Raw genomic sequence first — 15,304 nt, 5'->3', positions numbered from 1 at the left:
GCTTATATTTTCAGAAGAGAGGTATGTATTTATACAAATTAGTCCATTTCCAATTTACCGCCATTATTCTTATGAATAATTATCATAGTTAGGTAAGTTTCAGGAGTGTTTGAGATCATCGCATTTATTGCGGCAAAATTGACTCATTTCACTGGTTATCCTTATAATACACATTCATTAGTAAAAAATAATTTAACTGTATCATATATAACACAGTTGCAAACATAAACGGAAAATTGATCATTTCATAACTAAAAAAGTTTTGTATCCTAAACCTAAACACTTGAAACTGTTATGTCAAGCGTTGTATACATACAATCACATTAATTGCAACTAAATATTAATAAGCTGTATAGACAGAAGCAAACTTGCGACGCAACTCACGAGGTAACAGATCTATCAAATAGTTTATATTCTTTTTAATATTATCTGATATCTAAACACTTAAATTAGGAAATCTTTTATGAGACAAAACTAACCAAAACAAAGTAGTAAATTGATAAATTCATTGTTTACACTGCAAGTTTGTTTCTGTATGAGTTGGATATTCTAATTAAGCTTAAATTTATGTGAACAGGATGGATTCAGTACAGAATAGTTTTGAGTATGACATCTAGTACTTGATCCGTGGAGGATAGTCGGGCGAGGAACTCATGTAGCATACCGCTTGGTCCAGAGGCGGGCAATCCTGTCATGCTCCTCTCTGTTTTGCAGATACTGTGTTGCGATACTGCCCACCAGTGGATCCGCTGAAGCAACAACAAAAAACATGTTAAAGATTTCTGTCTATGTAAGTAAATAATTTATAATGGAGTACTTTTACTCCAATCCATTCCTAGGATGGCTGATCTGGAACATGGGGCATAGAGATTTTGACTTTTATCTTTCTGACTAAAATAATTTCATTTAGTGAATGCCAAACCAAAATAGTTTTCAAAATAATGTTTGCCAGATACTTGAAGGAGAAACTTCTTATATGAAAGTTGAATGCCAAGATTATGATAAGGTAAATTACCTGGATTACAATCCGTGAGCAAAGAGCAGATAGACAGGAGGACCTTAGATATTGTCAGTGCTGGAGACCAGTTGTCTTTCAAGATGTCTAAACAGATCACACCCTGACTGTTTATATTGCAGTGATATATCCTCGTTCTGAAGGTGACCTGAAATCAGAAACAAACGTAAGTCATACACTATGCAATGTGAAAGTAAAAATAAGGATTAGTATTTCATAAAACAAATTCAATAGTCAACTAACCTTAGGAGGTTTGAAGGGATATTCTGGTGAAAAGTGGATATCAAGGAAGAATACTCCTCCCTCATAGACCGAGCCAGGTGGCCCCAAGATGGTGGACACCCACTCATACAGGTTGTCTCCCTTGGGCCCAGCACTACAGTTTGGTGGTGGGTCAAGTGTGATCTCCGCTAGCTCCTTCTGAATCCTCTTGGCAGAGGTGCCTAGTGCCTTGGACATTTTCTGATGTGTTTTATTCTCTTTAGTGTCTGGTTTGTTATTCTCTGCTCGACCTGATCCGGCGCCGCCGCGACCCCGTCCCGTGCCGCTGCCTGATGAGCCAGATGCTGACATTATCTAAAATATCACAACAACTTACATCTACACAACTAAAGCAACATGACACAAGCTGGTACAGTGCAGTGGGTAAATAGTCATTCATGGTGAGGTGTGCAGGGTGCTGTGGTTTAATAATGACTATGATGATGGTTAATTATAAAATAAGAAATGAAACATGAGGCAAACAAATATAATGAGCAGCTGAGTAGGTAGTTTATGGCTAAGATGTATGGGATCCTAAGAATGTAACATTGCAGGAGCTTCTACACATTGTATACAAAGAAAACATGCATTTTTATAACAAACTGCAAAGCTACTTTCAGTCTACTTTCTCACTAGAAACTAGAAAAACTTAACTTCTTTGGAATGATCTAAGAACAAAGAGATTATTCTAATATAGTACAAAAGGTGTAAAAATGTTTACAGATCCGTTCATAGAAATATTTTGTGAATTATTATGGCTATTAGGTAATTTCGCAACCAAAACAACAAGTAGCAAACTTGATTGAATACATTATTGTACCTCACGAACAACAGTCGGCCATCTTGTCGGCTCGCGTTATCCGATAATTTACAATCTCCCCATCCAGCTGATGACTGACTCCGACCAAACCAGCTCCAGAAACTATACAAATAACAAAGTGGGTATCTCCCTCAACACTGTGTGGCTAGATTTAAGCTAGGAGACCCAAGGAATGGTGCACCGCTCTGCAAATGCAAATCGCAAGTTGACACTAAATTCCAGGAAGTCCCAAGCACTATCACAATGATTAACCAAATAAGTATGCGCCCCATGATGATCCACAACATACGAATGAGACTAAGTGGCGGTTAAAGTGTTAATAGACGAGAAGACGGGCATATTTCAACATTACAATAATAGCATTTGACTAACAAACAATACAAACATCCAACAGTCATCCGCTCTCAACTCATGCACAAGAGTTTACAAAGTACAACACAGGTATTAAAATATAAATGATACTTACAAATTAAACTTTACTAATATAGAAAAAACACATTTATTTCTGCAGTTATACTGTAGTATTTAGTTTTTATTCAAATACAATTTATCTCACACATCAATTTTGAGCCGACATGTTTTTGTGAGAGAACTTTTTTTTTGAGTTGCCATCATACATTTTCATATTTCTGTTGCCATAAAAAAAATATTGACCTGAAATCTCCGAATAATAACTTCCTTACAACAAATCTGCATCTGATGGTCGCCGCGTATCTTGCAATGCGTGCTTATCGGCTGTTTTTGTTAGTGTTTGTTACTCGCTCGACTCTCAAAAACATTGTTTTTTGAAAATAAAACTCACCATGCCAATTATTATTCTGAGACTGATAGTCTGAGTCCCACCACCACAGATTTACATTAACAAATTATAGGATTTTAATGTTATGTTATTTTTGACACTGACAGCTCAGTTTTCAGATTAAATTCGTCAACAAAGTGAAATTCAGAGAAATTATTTAATTTAGCAGAAAACAGGCAATAAAATTAGCTATTGCACTATAAATTCAATCCTCATAACTTAGTTTAGAGACTGGACAAGCTTTCAAAGCATCAAGATGGGTAAAAGACAGCACCAAAAGGATAAAATGTAAGACGCAACCTATGCTAACTTTAGAAACAATCCATGTTTACTAAAACAAACATTTAATTAACTTGAACAAATATTTCTTTCGTCTAGGTACTTAACGTACACAGAATGGACCACGTTGTATGGCGGGAAGCGTTCAGGAACTGCTGTAGAAGAGGACACTTCGTTCAAACGCTTGCCTTTCGACCACTGCTCCTTGTGCCTGCAACCATTCGATGAACCCTTCTGCGATGAAGACGGCAACATATTTGAGCTGAAAGCCATCATAGAATTCGTGAAAAAGTTCAAAGTCAACCCAGTTACAGGAAAGGTAAATTACCTATGTTGTTACTTACATTTTTTTAAAACTGCAGTGGTAAGTGGGCTCAGTGCTTGATCCAAGATGACCCACCCAGCCAGATTAGAGGTTTATGATTCTATGTATTATGCATACTGAAAAGTAAAGCCTCCAAATTATTGAAGCCTTTCTTAAAACTATACATAAATATTTTGTGTTTTAACATAGATGAATGCTAACAAATGAATTCTTACCATTTCAGAAATTTGATGCTAAGTCTTTAACAAAACTGAACTTCTTCAAAAATGCCCAAGAAGATTACCACTGCCCAGTCTTGTTCAAGCCATTCACGAAAAACTCTCACATTGTGGCGGTTAAACCAACTGGCAATGTTTACTCATATGAAGCTGTGGAACAACTCAACATCAAGGGAAAGAACTGGAAAGACCTCATCAATGACACACCGTTCACACGAAGTGATATCATTACAATACAGGACCCAAATAACTTGAACAAGTTTAATATTTCGAGCTTTCATCACATCAAGAACAACTTGAGGGTTGAGACTGAAGGTAATGCCCTTATATGTTATGATGAACAGCTGCCATTTTTACACCTTAGTATCTGAATGATTTTAATTTACTGAGATAATATAATAAAATATTGCTGTACTTCAACACGCCATCAGATTAACCAGCTTATTTTATGCTCTACTAATATTGTTGCCCTAATTTATTAATAATATTTTACAGAGGAGATAGCCCTGCGAAAAGACCCTCACGCTAGGCTAAAACATGTCTCAGCAGAGACTAAGGACATCCTCAAGGAGCTGGAAAGAGACTACAAGGCACCTGAAGTGAAAGAAACTGTTACAGAGGTAACAATTTTTTACATAATTCATATTGTCATGTAGAGACAACCCTACAAGCTAGATTATGTTTTATTACTAGTTACTTATTTATGGTTTCTACTCTAACCCAGTGCTCATCAGCTCTTTGGCAAATGTGACTGAGCCTTAAGATAAAATAGTCATATAACTTAGTCAGTGCATAGACAAACAGCTGATTGATACTTGGATGTAATTCTCTTCAAGAGTTATATCTCAGTAACCTTACTTTGTAACCAATAATTTAATTTCTGATACAAGAGCCTTCAGAGCTGCTTCTGCAAACCCAGCATAGCTGCTTATGTGTATTTGCATATAGATACACAGATAGCGACAAGGCCGCTTATTTGGCATTGTTTCTAGTCTACATTATGTATAGTATGTTTTTGTATGTCTGTTTTATATGATGTCCAATAAAGTAACATTCTATTCTCCCAGGTAGCGGACAAGTTCAACGCGGCGCACTACTCGACGGGCGCGGTGGCGGCCTCCTTCACGTCCACGGCCATGGCGCCGCAGACCGAGCACGCCGCCGCCATCATAGCCGAGGACGACGTCAAGTACGACATGGTCAAGAAGAAAGGTGAGTGGGCTTTAGGGCTCCCACACATACACAGACAGACTACAGACTTCGATTGGCACGACGCCGACGCAACATCGTATCATGTTTATGTGCGGATACAGGAAGTGTCAAATAAACACTAGTCATTTACCCCCCAAACTTTCTTCAAAGTTGTTCAGTAGGCCTACCAGCACGGGGCGCAAGACGTGTACGTCAAAACCTGACAAAAGTTTAGCTCATTCACGTGGCGCGGCCTAGTGAGCGAGCGCGACGGCCGACTTTCGTCTTGACATGCGCGTCTTGCGACCCGCGTGCTAGGCTGGCAGATTGATCCCCTGCGTCTCCCTTTCAGATTATAATACCACTTTTGCAACACCCTGCATTTTCAATAAAGTAAGTATTTATGACGGATTTATTTTTCCAGGCTACGTCCGTCTGGTAACAAACTTCGGTCCGCTGAACTTCGAGCTGTACTGCGACGTGACGCCGAAGACCTGCGACAACTTCCTCAAACTCTGCGCCAGCGGGTATTACAATGGGACCAAGTTCCACAGATCGATAAGGAATTTTATGGTAAGTTGTACCGTATAATACTTAGAAAGTATATCGTAAGTCGTATTACACATATCACAAAAAAAAACGATTTAATTTTGCCAGTAATAACCTCATTACAATTTATTATTATCGATCTACGTATTCATACCTTACCATCATCCCTAGCCAATACTGGTTCACTGTTGACATAGGCCTCTCCCAAGGAGCTTACAACACCCTTTTATCTGGCTTTTCTCTCTGGCTAACGCAACGCACACACAAATCCCGTGTGGCATCTTAGGGTCTTAGGGTTGGCTTAAGGGCTTGTACCTACAAAAAACTGCGACAGTAATCAAGCATTTGCCTTGAAAAACTATAAAACCGTCGCACATTTTTACGATACGACGTCGCATCACAGTTTTGTTTACAAGCTCTAAGTCCTATGCTATAGTGGCTGATGATAACTAAACCTAACATCCAGTATCCATTGCAATAGATCCAGGGCGGCGACCCGACGGGCACGGGTCTCGGCGGCGAGTCCGTCTGGAAGAAGCCCTTCGAGGACGAGGTCAGACCGAACTTGCACCACACCGGGCGCGGCGTGCTCGCCATGGCCAACTCAGGGCCGAATACTAACGGCTCGCAGTTGTAAGTGGGTTTATACGATACAATCATCTTTATTTGCACAGCATAAAGCAAAACTTAGATAAGAGATGGACAAATGGCGGTCTTATCGCTAAAAGCGATCTCTTCCAGACAACTGTTATAAAACGAGAGTAAAACATAGGAGAAGGGCATTTATTAGAAACGTGAGCACGTGAAAAGTCTCTTGGGAGTCATGGTGTAAGGTGTGAGCAATAACAGAGAAGGATTTAGGCTAGAACTTCTACCATTATTGACATGAAATGCCCTGGAGTTGTACAGAGTGTAGTTTCATTGATCAAGGCACGTCAAAGTAAAAAGATCTGTGAACACATACATGTAGAAAGAAATACACACCTATTTTATCCTTTCATCTGTCCCCAGCTACATAACATTCCGCTCATGCAAGCAGCTAGACGGCAAGCACACGATATTCGGCAAGCTGGTCGGCGGAGTGGACACGCTGACCGCCATGGAACAGATCGAGGTGGACAACCGCGACCGCCCCATACAGGACATCGTGATTGAGGCCGCGCAGGTGTTTGTGGACCCGTTTGTGGAGGCTGAGGAACAGGTGAGGCGGTGGTTTGAATTTAGAACTGTGTAGCGTGGATGTAATAAAAAATATAGGTATCGGGTCGACAAGAACCAAGAACCACTATATGACGAAAAAGAAAGTTTCGGAGTGCTGTTGCGTGAGCCAAGACTATATCTCGTTGTATTAAACATGCCGATTGCACGACAGCTCTCGTTCGTTCGACTTTCATCAGTATAGAGGAACCCTACTATGAACCCTTGGTTCTTGTGGAAAGGATGCCAAGATAGCTGGTCCAGGTTGTAGATCTTGAAATGAGATTCTTTATGAACACCATTCTTCTATTTTTATTGTATGGACATTGTCCTTATGGTTAGACACTGAATAAAGGCCAGGTCCCCCTATACCTATTTGTGTGTCATAAACTCATCAAATAATTATTTATTTTACAGTTAGTCATAGAGAGAGCAGAAGAACTGAAAAGGAAGGCAGAATCTGAGGGTGTGAAGCCAAAGAAAGCCTCAGCACAACCACTGACAGTGTTCAGGAGTGGAGTCGGGAAATACTTGAACCTCCAGAGCAGTGCCACCACCAGCAAGCCGGCTAAAACTGAAGAGGTTCCCGCCAAGAAAGCTAAGAATGCTAACTATAAGTTTGGCTCTTTTGATGCTTGGTAGAAGTTCTAGGTATAGATATTATGTATAAGTTGTAATAAATGTAATTGTATATTTGCTAAGTGTTTTATTTAGGTTATCTCATAGTAATAATTAAAAGAAAAACTTATTTTACTAATAAAATTTCATAGCACCTAAAACTTTAGGTCACTGTTAAGTACATGCTTTCAATACAAGTCACAAATCATTCTCACTATCAATCTGCTCCATGATATATTAACAAATTCAAGTCTTACATAAAAATCCCATAAACCTACTTAGGATAGGTAAAATATCAATAATACTTAAGTTTGACATAACATTCAGGTGAATTGAATGTAAACAACAAATTAATTGAAGTTGGTTCGCCTTCGTCCAGTTCTCTGCTTGTCAAATCTCATTTCCATCTCTTCCAGTACTTTGGGAGTGTACCGGACGACCAGCTTCACCGACCCCACCGCTTGCTTCAATAACTCAACAGCCTTCTCATGGTTCTCTCCCTCCACCGACACTCCGTTCACAGACAACAGCTGATCCCCTCGCTTCAGGCCTCCGTGGCGGTCTGCCACACCCCCAGGGATTATTCTAGATATATAAATCGGGGAATTCTGCTCCTTGCCGCCCATAACGTTGAATCCGAGCCCTTCTTCAGTCTTAGGCAGCTCGACGACCCTGGGGTGGGCATGGCCTTCCGCGGCTGCGAATGCAGCTACTGTCGCTTTGGCTGTGGCCGACGCGCGGATATCAGCGGAACCCTGGATGTCCACAGTCTCGTACACATGCTCGTAGACTTCGCGGACAGCGTTCAGGAAGTCACTTTGCAGTACCTTCTGCAGAGCTGCTAACTTGGTAGCGGGCACTTCTCCACTTTGCTGCAGTTTCTCAAGCAATTCGATCGCCCTTTTTATGTCTCTCGCTAAGGTAAGTTGTTCACCTCCAGTACTCATTGTTAGAACTAGGTCTAGGCAGCGAAATGCTCAGTATTTGATAAATTTCGGAAAGGGCGTAGTGTTTATGAAAGAATTTTGCTGATCAATAATGTGCTTACGTTCGAAACATCGAAACTTTCCTTTAATAAAAGTTATCTGATCACTATATTTACTATTCATCAACTTATAATAAATTTAATACACAGATATTAAACCTAATGCGTCATTATTTAATAAATAATTTTGGGAATATCTAATTTATTATCTACAAGATCAGATACGAAAACACGTTACCTAGATATATTTAATAAAACCTAGGTTTATGAACGTACTTACTGCAATGTTTGACACATGACGTCCTGTCGTCCTTCACGCAAGATGACAACTTACAGATAAAAATGATAATAACAAAGATACAATCAAATACCTGCATAGGTACAAATATTATTTGTTTATTACATAAAATAAATAAAATAGAATAGATAAAGTATATTACATATTTACCATTGATATTTACTTCACTGTTTTTAAAGTCACATCAAATGTATACTTCGCATACTTCGTTATTTTATGTAGAAAAAAGATTCGCTATAGCATACTAGTAAAAGTTCTTTGATTTGACAGCCGTCAGTGATACCAATCGAAGCAGCTAAAATATTAATGAAACTTCGAGTTTTTCAAGCAGTTTGTGAGCAGTTTTTTTGCAATTTTGTGCCAATATTTATCTTTGCTTTAGTGATTTGTTGATTTGCAATTTGAAGTGTATTCTTCGTCCTTGTGCCACGGAAGCTGATGACCTAATTCTCCACAAAATACACCATGGACGACTTGGGTAAGTAGAGCTCACTGTTATCATAACCTGTTTCCCTTGGTATTTTTGTTTATGACGTGTAAAATGCTAAAGTTTAAGATTAAACTTAAACAATAAGTTATTATAAGTCGGCATAGATGATTCCCGGAGATTCTCAGAATGCATTATAATCACCTTTGAACTTAATCTGTTCTGTTTTGTAGTTTATTTATCACACGCCCTAGAGGTCAAGAACCTTGGAGTGATTACGATTAGTTGCAGTAGTTGGGCAAACTGCCTAATGTAGGTGCCAAGTTGCACCCTTACCTGCATATTGCTTGCTATTTTTATATAATAATAAAGACCTACCTATGTTCATACTCTGCTTATATTTATGACATTTGAAATCTGTTGAATCTGATGTTATCTGACCTAACTGATACAGGGAAACTTTATTCACACATCGTGAAAATAACCTAGGTCAAATAAATTTGTTAACATGTATATTTACATGTATAGTACTTATAGCATGTGAGAAAAAATGCCAAACAAAACATAAACCTCCAATCACAATACAATCCTTCAATGACAAAATACCATTTCAAATCCATCTTATTATCCAGCAAACACACATGGTTAAACAACAGAATTTGATAATTATCTGCTCCTCCTTTCCAAAAAATGATGAATACCTCTTTTTAAAAAAATATTTCTTATTCAATTGGGTATAATTAAGCCTATCTGGAGTTAGTATTAAAGAAAAAAACATACTGGAACATTTGGAACTACAGCCAACACATAAACCCTGCTGCATTTTCCGCTTACCATATCCCATGTTTACAAACTCTCCCACACTTGTGATTGTGGATTCCATAAATAGTATTTGAAGAGTCGTTAAAATTGGTGAAGATATGTGAGGAATGTGAGATGTTTTCCTTGCTGTCGCTGCCCATTCACATTTCACAGTGACATGAAACAGAGATCAATAGATACTACATGATACACTCATACAAGGTACCTTGAGACACTTAAATATTTAATATCCTTTTACTAAATTTTACCATCAGAAATTAAATCAGAAATAGCAAAAATAAAACCTAATTTCAAAATAGTTTTTTTTTTTAAACTTATAGGGTAAATCGTGGTATAACTGGCATGTGTCAGTAACTGGCACTTTGACTATAAAACTAAATATATTAAGCTTTTGGATATAGTAAGACCATCTTTGATGTGTTTACAGTAATCTCCAATTATTCATTGAAATTATAGTTTAATTTTACGCCGCTAGGTGGGTATTTTCCGGCGCTGGAAATTATCTCAGTCAAAGCGGCGAAGATCGCCAAAAAAATGCACGTGCGTTAAGTTTTTCTTAAGGAGACACCAAAATTTGTATGGCCTGTTTTCGCGAAAATAAATAAGTTTTGATAGTGTGACAATAACAAGGAAGTAGGGGAAGGTCTAAACAATATCATAATAGCCCGATTCACTGTGATTTTAGTTGCTTTTGAGTTATATTTGAGGGTGCTAGTTACTGAAATGTAATTTATATCTTCACTTAGTAACTGGCACCCCCCTGCCAGTTACTAATATTTTGGGTTTTGTAATTTTAAGCTATTTTATACCTTCTATCGACAGAAAATACGATTTAAAGTGCACTGTAAAAACCCCCAGTGTCTAGTCAGCTTTGTTTCAATAACTGGCACGGGGCTGCCAGTTACTAATCTGCATACATTTTTTTACGCACCAATAACTGGCACTTACTGTTGGGGTAAACATTTCTTTCATGTTTCTTTTCAGAAAAAATGACTAAAATCAAGGCAATCTACAGTAGTCTGTAATTGTCCACTGCTGGACCTCTCACCAGCAGTGACACTTCACTCTTTTCTCGACCTTCCTCATCCAGCCACTACCGGTCAGCTTTATAAGGTCGTTGGTCCAGCTGGCCCGAAGGTATCCGCCGCTACCCTTGCCTGTTCGTGGTCTCCACTCTAGAGCGCGTTTGCCCCACTGGTCATCGGTTCTTCGGCAGCTATGGCCTGCCTAATGCCACTTGAGCATACAGAATTTAAGAGCTATATCGGTTACTCAAGTTCTCTTACGGATTACCTTATTTCTGATATGGTCCTTCAAAGAATCACCAATCTTTCCAATGCCCGCTGATTGATTCGGTGGACCAGTCCAACCGTCAGTGTCCACGTCTATGATCCATACGTCATCACCAGTAAGACGCATTGACTGAAGACCTTTGCCTTCAGGCATTTATGTGAAAATTTGTCAAATCTTCCCTTATGCAGTCCAATCCAGTAATACATATTTTATTGTATGCACCTTACAGCTTCGTTTTCGAAGTTTCTTCTGCCTAGTCGAATAGACTGTCCAAGGTAGACATAATATACTGTTGCTGCATTAAGGCCGCTATGCATGTTACAACGAGGGAATTCCAGAACTGCGCAGGTCTAAATGGAATCAAAGGCTTTCTTATAGTCCTTGAAGAACTTGATAGAAACACGGTTCGTGATGACCTTATAAAACAGCTTGAAAACATGACTTATAAACAAAATTGGTTAAAGAGCTTCGAGAGCAGAGAGAGAAGCTGTTTGAGAATAGTAATAGCTTTCAGAAGACCTGTACTAATTCTGTCTTTACCCAGAGCATGTGAAGCTGAAAGCCGTAAAAACGTTCAATTTCTTCAAGCAATTTCAGCTTAGAGGCAACTATACTACCGTCAGCAGTCTTCAACTTAGCCAGGTCATTTCTACCAAGCTGCTTAATGAATACATCAAGGTCCACAAGCATTTGCTTTCTCCATTTCCGTTTCCAAATCCAAGGGTTTCTCGATTTGTTGCATTCATATGGACCCACGATTCGTCGCATACTTGTACTGTCATTTTGTCGTAGAAGTCGACCATTACAACGGTGATTTTGAGTCATACCGGTACAAAACCTAGACAGGTAATTGTACATTACCTAATATCAAATATATTATTGATTTTAGAGTACTTATTGACCTAATTGCATGATTTTTTAAAAGGTGCCAGTTACTGAAACATCATGTGACAGTTACTAATTTTTACTGCCAGTTACTAGGTTTTTTGGGGGTAGTGGATATAAACTTCATTAAAATCGAATATTAATCATTTATCTTTACCATTTATGCCTATAATTGTTCGTCATCTTATTGCCAGTAATTCAAGCCTACCAGTGCTTAAATCAGGGCAATACTTTATTTTTAATATATTTTTTTGTGTTGCTAGTCGCTTAAACTGCCAGTTACTAGTACTTTTACCCTACATATAATTTTGTCATGATGAAGGATCTCCTAGTGTCGATTTTGCAGTGCAACGAACTGTAATTTATAAAGGTAAAACCTTTTTTACTGCATTAAAAAAAAAGTCTGTAGATGAGAATCAGCTGGAGCCCTACCCTCCCTTGAATGTGCATATAGTTTATGAGTGACTATGTAGGTATGTAAGTATAGTGAATAGGCATTTTAAAAAAATCATGATCCCCATGAAGATTTCTACATGAACATCCCATGGTAATTTAACAACCTATTTTTCTAGAAAATCCACATGTTTACCTACTTTTATACACTACTAGCTGTTCCCGCGCGCTTCGCTTCGCCTTAAAAAGTTTTCCCGTGGGAATTCCGGGATAAAAAGTAGCCTATGTTCTTTCCCAGGGTCTAGACCGTATGTATACCAAATTTCATTCAAATCCGTTCAGTAGTTTTGGCGTGAAAGAGTAACAGACAGACAGACAGACACAGCCACAACCCTGCCCAAGGCTGCTTCAGCATGCTTGCATGCATGCATCCATGGATATCGTAACCTAACACTTTTTGAAAAATATTAATTCACTTAAAGTCATGTATTTGTCTACATGAACATAACTAAACAATACGAATACGAGCACATTTTCAACGAAGTGACTCTAAACACAACATTCAATAACGCACACGTGCCGGGCAATTTGCTGCCCCTCCCTGCCTCTGTGGGTTAATTAACTTAATTATGTGACGCTTATACTTTATTAGTGACCGTGTCGTAATAGATGAGGGGACGAAGCCGCTCCTTCGTAGGTTACCTACACCACTCTTAGCTATATCCAATATACGTCACATAACCACGTAATTTGTTCAATTCTGAAGATCTTATCTAGGTATGTGTTTGATGTTTGGCGAAATAATAGAAACATAGTTGCGATACAGAATGATAGCACAGACTGGCGTCGTCATTAGACAAATGGAGCCCCAAATAAACTACGTCGGCGACGTCATCAAATCGTCACGGGTCGGTCAGTGCGTGCTTGGTTTTCGTGAGTCGCGTCGCGGTAACGGCTCGCGCTGCCGCGGTTTTTAGAATTCGAAATTTGAATTTAAAAAAGAAAAATATTGCTTTTTGTTGTTCTGTGGCTCTGGAATTAATGATAACCTACATAGAGCTAAATAAAACTCCAGATACAACGGTGATTTAATATTCTGGCAAGAAGCCGATATTAAGGTTTCCCCGAGCATTAAGTTTAGAATCATACCTTTTATTTCGACTTGATTATGTTTATGTTTACTGAAGCCTACCTCATGTTTACCTTCACTTCACCTGATCAAGCCCATGGGAAATTTAAAATGCAAATCATGTTGCCAAAATAAACACGGAAGCTTTTAAAACCCATGCAACATGTATCTATTCGAGGCACTACTTGTTCATGTAATGGTATGTAAACATTAGAAAGCTGGTTCAATTATCGGCAGTTTAGGTTTCGCCCTTGGCAATTGGTCTGGATTGATCTTGGCGCAGTTTCAAAGTCTCAAAGCTCTAAACAACATTTCTATCAACATGTTTGTAGCAGAAACTATCTATTTAATCTATGACCCTTTTAAGGGTTACCATCAAATAAATCTGTTCCGATTTGCTTCCATATTTGTTCGATCGGCCGTTGCTTACGGCCCTGATTTAAAAGATAGCCTCTTTAGGAAAATATAGATGGTTACTGTCTTGCGGTATTCCAATGGAATATTGTAATACGCCTGTAAAGAAACAGTTTTATCTAGATGACATGTTAATTTTCGTCGTATTTTTTTATCTGGAGATTTATTGAGGTTGTTATTCAGTCTGAGTTGAGATTTAGACAAGGCCTGAAACGTGGTGTTTGGTTAGCATTTACCTACGTTGGATGTATCCAGTGTTTGCCGTGTAAGTGGGTTGAGTTAGCGCCGGCCCCGTGGCAGAGTGAGTCAAATATTGACTTCCTTATTAGTGGCCAGCGGAGAGGTCAGAAACAATGTGGCTGTTAGATACACTGTAAAACAGTTGGTCGTAAAATAAAATTTCTTGTGTAAATGTTCGACTGTTATGTAGCCATTCATTACCTCCTGCTTTCCTGGTGTGGTGACGAGCTTCCGACAATGGCTGGTCTTTTGCACGGAGAAAGTGTTGTGTCGTTACACGTTTTTCTAACAATTGATTGTCGTTTTCACATAATTGTTCGATGTAAAATTAATTTTCTCTCAGAATTCAATTAGTTCCGTAACATCATCTTTTTTAGAACCATTAGGAAAAATATTAAATTAATGACTTAATTAGAAGTCGTTCAATCAAGCAGAGATCAAAGAAAGTGTTGGATGTTCGTCCTAAAATGTATCGTAAAGTCAGAAGGAGTGTGACAGAGCGAAGATAGATGAGCCGGAAGTAGAGGCTCCGCGCCTCTATGGCCGCCGGATGTGGCTGGGCGGGGTGAAATTTGGCGGGAACTGATGACGAAATTAGAATTTTACTGCCATAGAATATATGTGATTGATCCTCGGCTCACATTCTCTAAACGTTTTCTGTCATGGCATTCGGAGAACGCCTTTAGGTGACATTTTCTGAACATCTCTGTTGGGTTTAGTTTCGGTGATATATATTTTATACTATTGTATTTTTGTGTAAGTGAGTCATTAAAAGTCGATTATACATTTATGTTATTAATATTTAGTAAGTTCAGCATATTGTACCTATGTGAACACAATGAATATTAAGTCATCGTTGTATCATCCCAGTTGTTAGTCAAGTCATACATTATTTAGTACTTGTACCGTTGTTATCTAAACATTGCATTTATTATGTAGTACATAAAATTACCGCACGTTGAAGTTACCACACAACTATCAAGCCGCTTGTAATTTAATTGACATACAGCGCATTCGTGCAATCATAACCTAAGATCACCTTTGACTTGCAACGAAAGTGTGCGCTGTCAGACAATCGCTTTGACGAATGCACCTGATTAGCGGTGGTGGTATTAATACCCTCCAGTGCTGGAGGCTGGAGCCGCG

At 38.7% G+C, this 15,304-nt stretch overlaps 4 protein-coding genes across 9 annotated transcripts in view; 2 read left to right on the top strand and 2 right to left on the bottom strand.

Moving 5' to 3' along the window:
• Window positions 1-154: 154 nt before the first annotated feature.
• On the bottom strand, window positions 155-2,715 carry LOC105394208 (ubiquitin-conjugating enzyme E2-24 kDa). 6 transcript variants are annotated; one of them, XM_011566069.3, is made up of 5 exons: window positions 2,563-2,696; window positions 2,097-2,281; window positions 1,259-1,591; window positions 1,016-1,163; window positions 155-749 (listed from the first exon to the last, which is right to left on the bottom strand). In XM_011566069.3, exons 3-5 carry the CDS (start codon window positions 1,586-1,588, stop codon window positions 652-654), a joined length of 576 nt encoding a protein of 191 aa, XP_011564371.1. In that variant the 5' UTR covers window positions 1,589-1,591; window positions 2,097-2,281; window positions 2,563-2,696; the 3' UTR covers window positions 155-651. The 6 variants fall into 6 exon arrangements, with proteins under 6 accessions (XP_011564371.1, XP_011564405.1, XP_048479457.1 ...); XM_011566103.3 differs by having other exon boundaries at window positions 1,259-1,566; window positions 2,563-2,694; XM_048623500.1 differs by having other exon boundaries at window positions 2,097-2,198; window positions 2,563-2,690.
• A 268-nt stretch (window positions 2,716-2,983) lies between these two features.
• LOC105394240 (RING-type E3 ubiquitin-protein ligase PPIL2) lies at window positions 2,984-7,350 on the top strand. Its single transcript, XM_011566124.3, has 9 exons — window positions 2,984-3,183; window positions 3,274-3,493; window positions 3,723-4,032; window positions 4,213-4,337; window positions 4,785-4,929; window positions 5,333-5,481; window positions 5,939-6,090; window positions 6,469-6,658; window positions 7,072-7,350. The coding sequence occupies exons 1-9, from the start codon at window positions 3,152-3,154 to the stop codon at window positions 7,294-7,296; spliced, it is 1,548 nt and encodes a 515-aa protein (XP_011564426.3). The 5' UTR covers window positions 2,984-3,151; the 3' UTR covers window positions 7,297-7,350.
• Window positions 7,351-7,480: 130 nt separating this feature from the next.
• On the bottom strand, window positions 7,481-8,355 carry LOC105394250 (protein lin-7 homolog C). The gene has a single exon (XM_011566134.3). It carries the CDS (start codon window positions 8,217-8,219, stop codon window positions 7,623-7,625), a length of 597 nt encoding a protein of 198 aa, XP_011564436.1. The 5' UTR covers window positions 8,220-8,355; the 3' UTR covers window positions 7,481-7,622.
• A 535-nt stretch (window positions 8,356-8,890) lies between these two features.
• The window catches only part of LOC105394261 (paxillin), a 51,771-nt gene continuing 45,357 nt past the window's right edge, over window positions 8,891-15,304 (top strand). Inside the window, exon 1 of the mRNA XM_038118129.2 lies at window positions 8,891-9,033. Coding sequence (XP_037974057.2) covers window positions 9,021-9,033 — 13 coding nt within the window. The 5' untranslated portion in view covers window positions 8,891-9,020. The remainder of the gene's footprint in view (window positions 9,034-15,304) is intronic.

The sequence above is a fragment of the Plutella xylostella genome, chromosome 10, assembly GCF_932276165.1.
Source record: "Plutella xylostella chromosome 10, ilPluXylo3.1, whole genome shotgun sequence".
NCBI classification, from domain to species: domain Eukaryota; kingdom Metazoa; phylum Arthropoda; class Insecta; order Lepidoptera; family Plutellidae; genus Plutella; species Plutella xylostella.
This window is presented reverse-complemented; position numbering and strand designations above follow the sequence as displayed.

Excerpts from the sequence above, each read along its gene's own strand:
- LOC105394208 (XM_011566078.3), bottom strand. The coding sequence starts at position 1,588 with ATGTCAGCATCTGGCTCATCAGGCAGCGGCACGGGACGGGGTCGCGGC. Across the intron at positions 1,164-1,258 it reads ATCCCTTCAAACCTCCTAAG|GTCACCTTCAGAACGAGGAT; the intron begins GTTAGTTGACTA and ends TTCTGATTTCAG. Across the intron at positions 750-1,015 it reads GCTCACGGATTGTAATCCAG|CGGATCCACTGGTGGGCAGT; the intron begins GTAATTTACCTT and ends TTGTTGCTTCAG.
- LOC105394240 (XM_011566124.3), top strand. The coding sequence starts at position 3,152 with ATGGGTAAAAGACAGCACCAAAAGGATAAAAT. Across the intron at positions 3,184-3,273 it reads CAGCACCAAAAGGATAAAAT|GTACTTAACGTACACAGAAT; the intron begins GTAAGACGCAAC and ends TCTTTCGTCTAG. Across the intron at positions 6,659-7,071 it reads TTGTGGAGGCTGAGGAACAG|TTAGTCATAGAGAGAGCAGA; the intron begins GTGAGGCGGTGG and ends TTTATTTTACAG.
- LOC105394250 (XM_011566134.3), bottom strand. The coding sequence starts at position 8,219 with ATGAGTACTGGAGGTGAACAACTTACCTTAGCGAGAGACATAAAAAGG.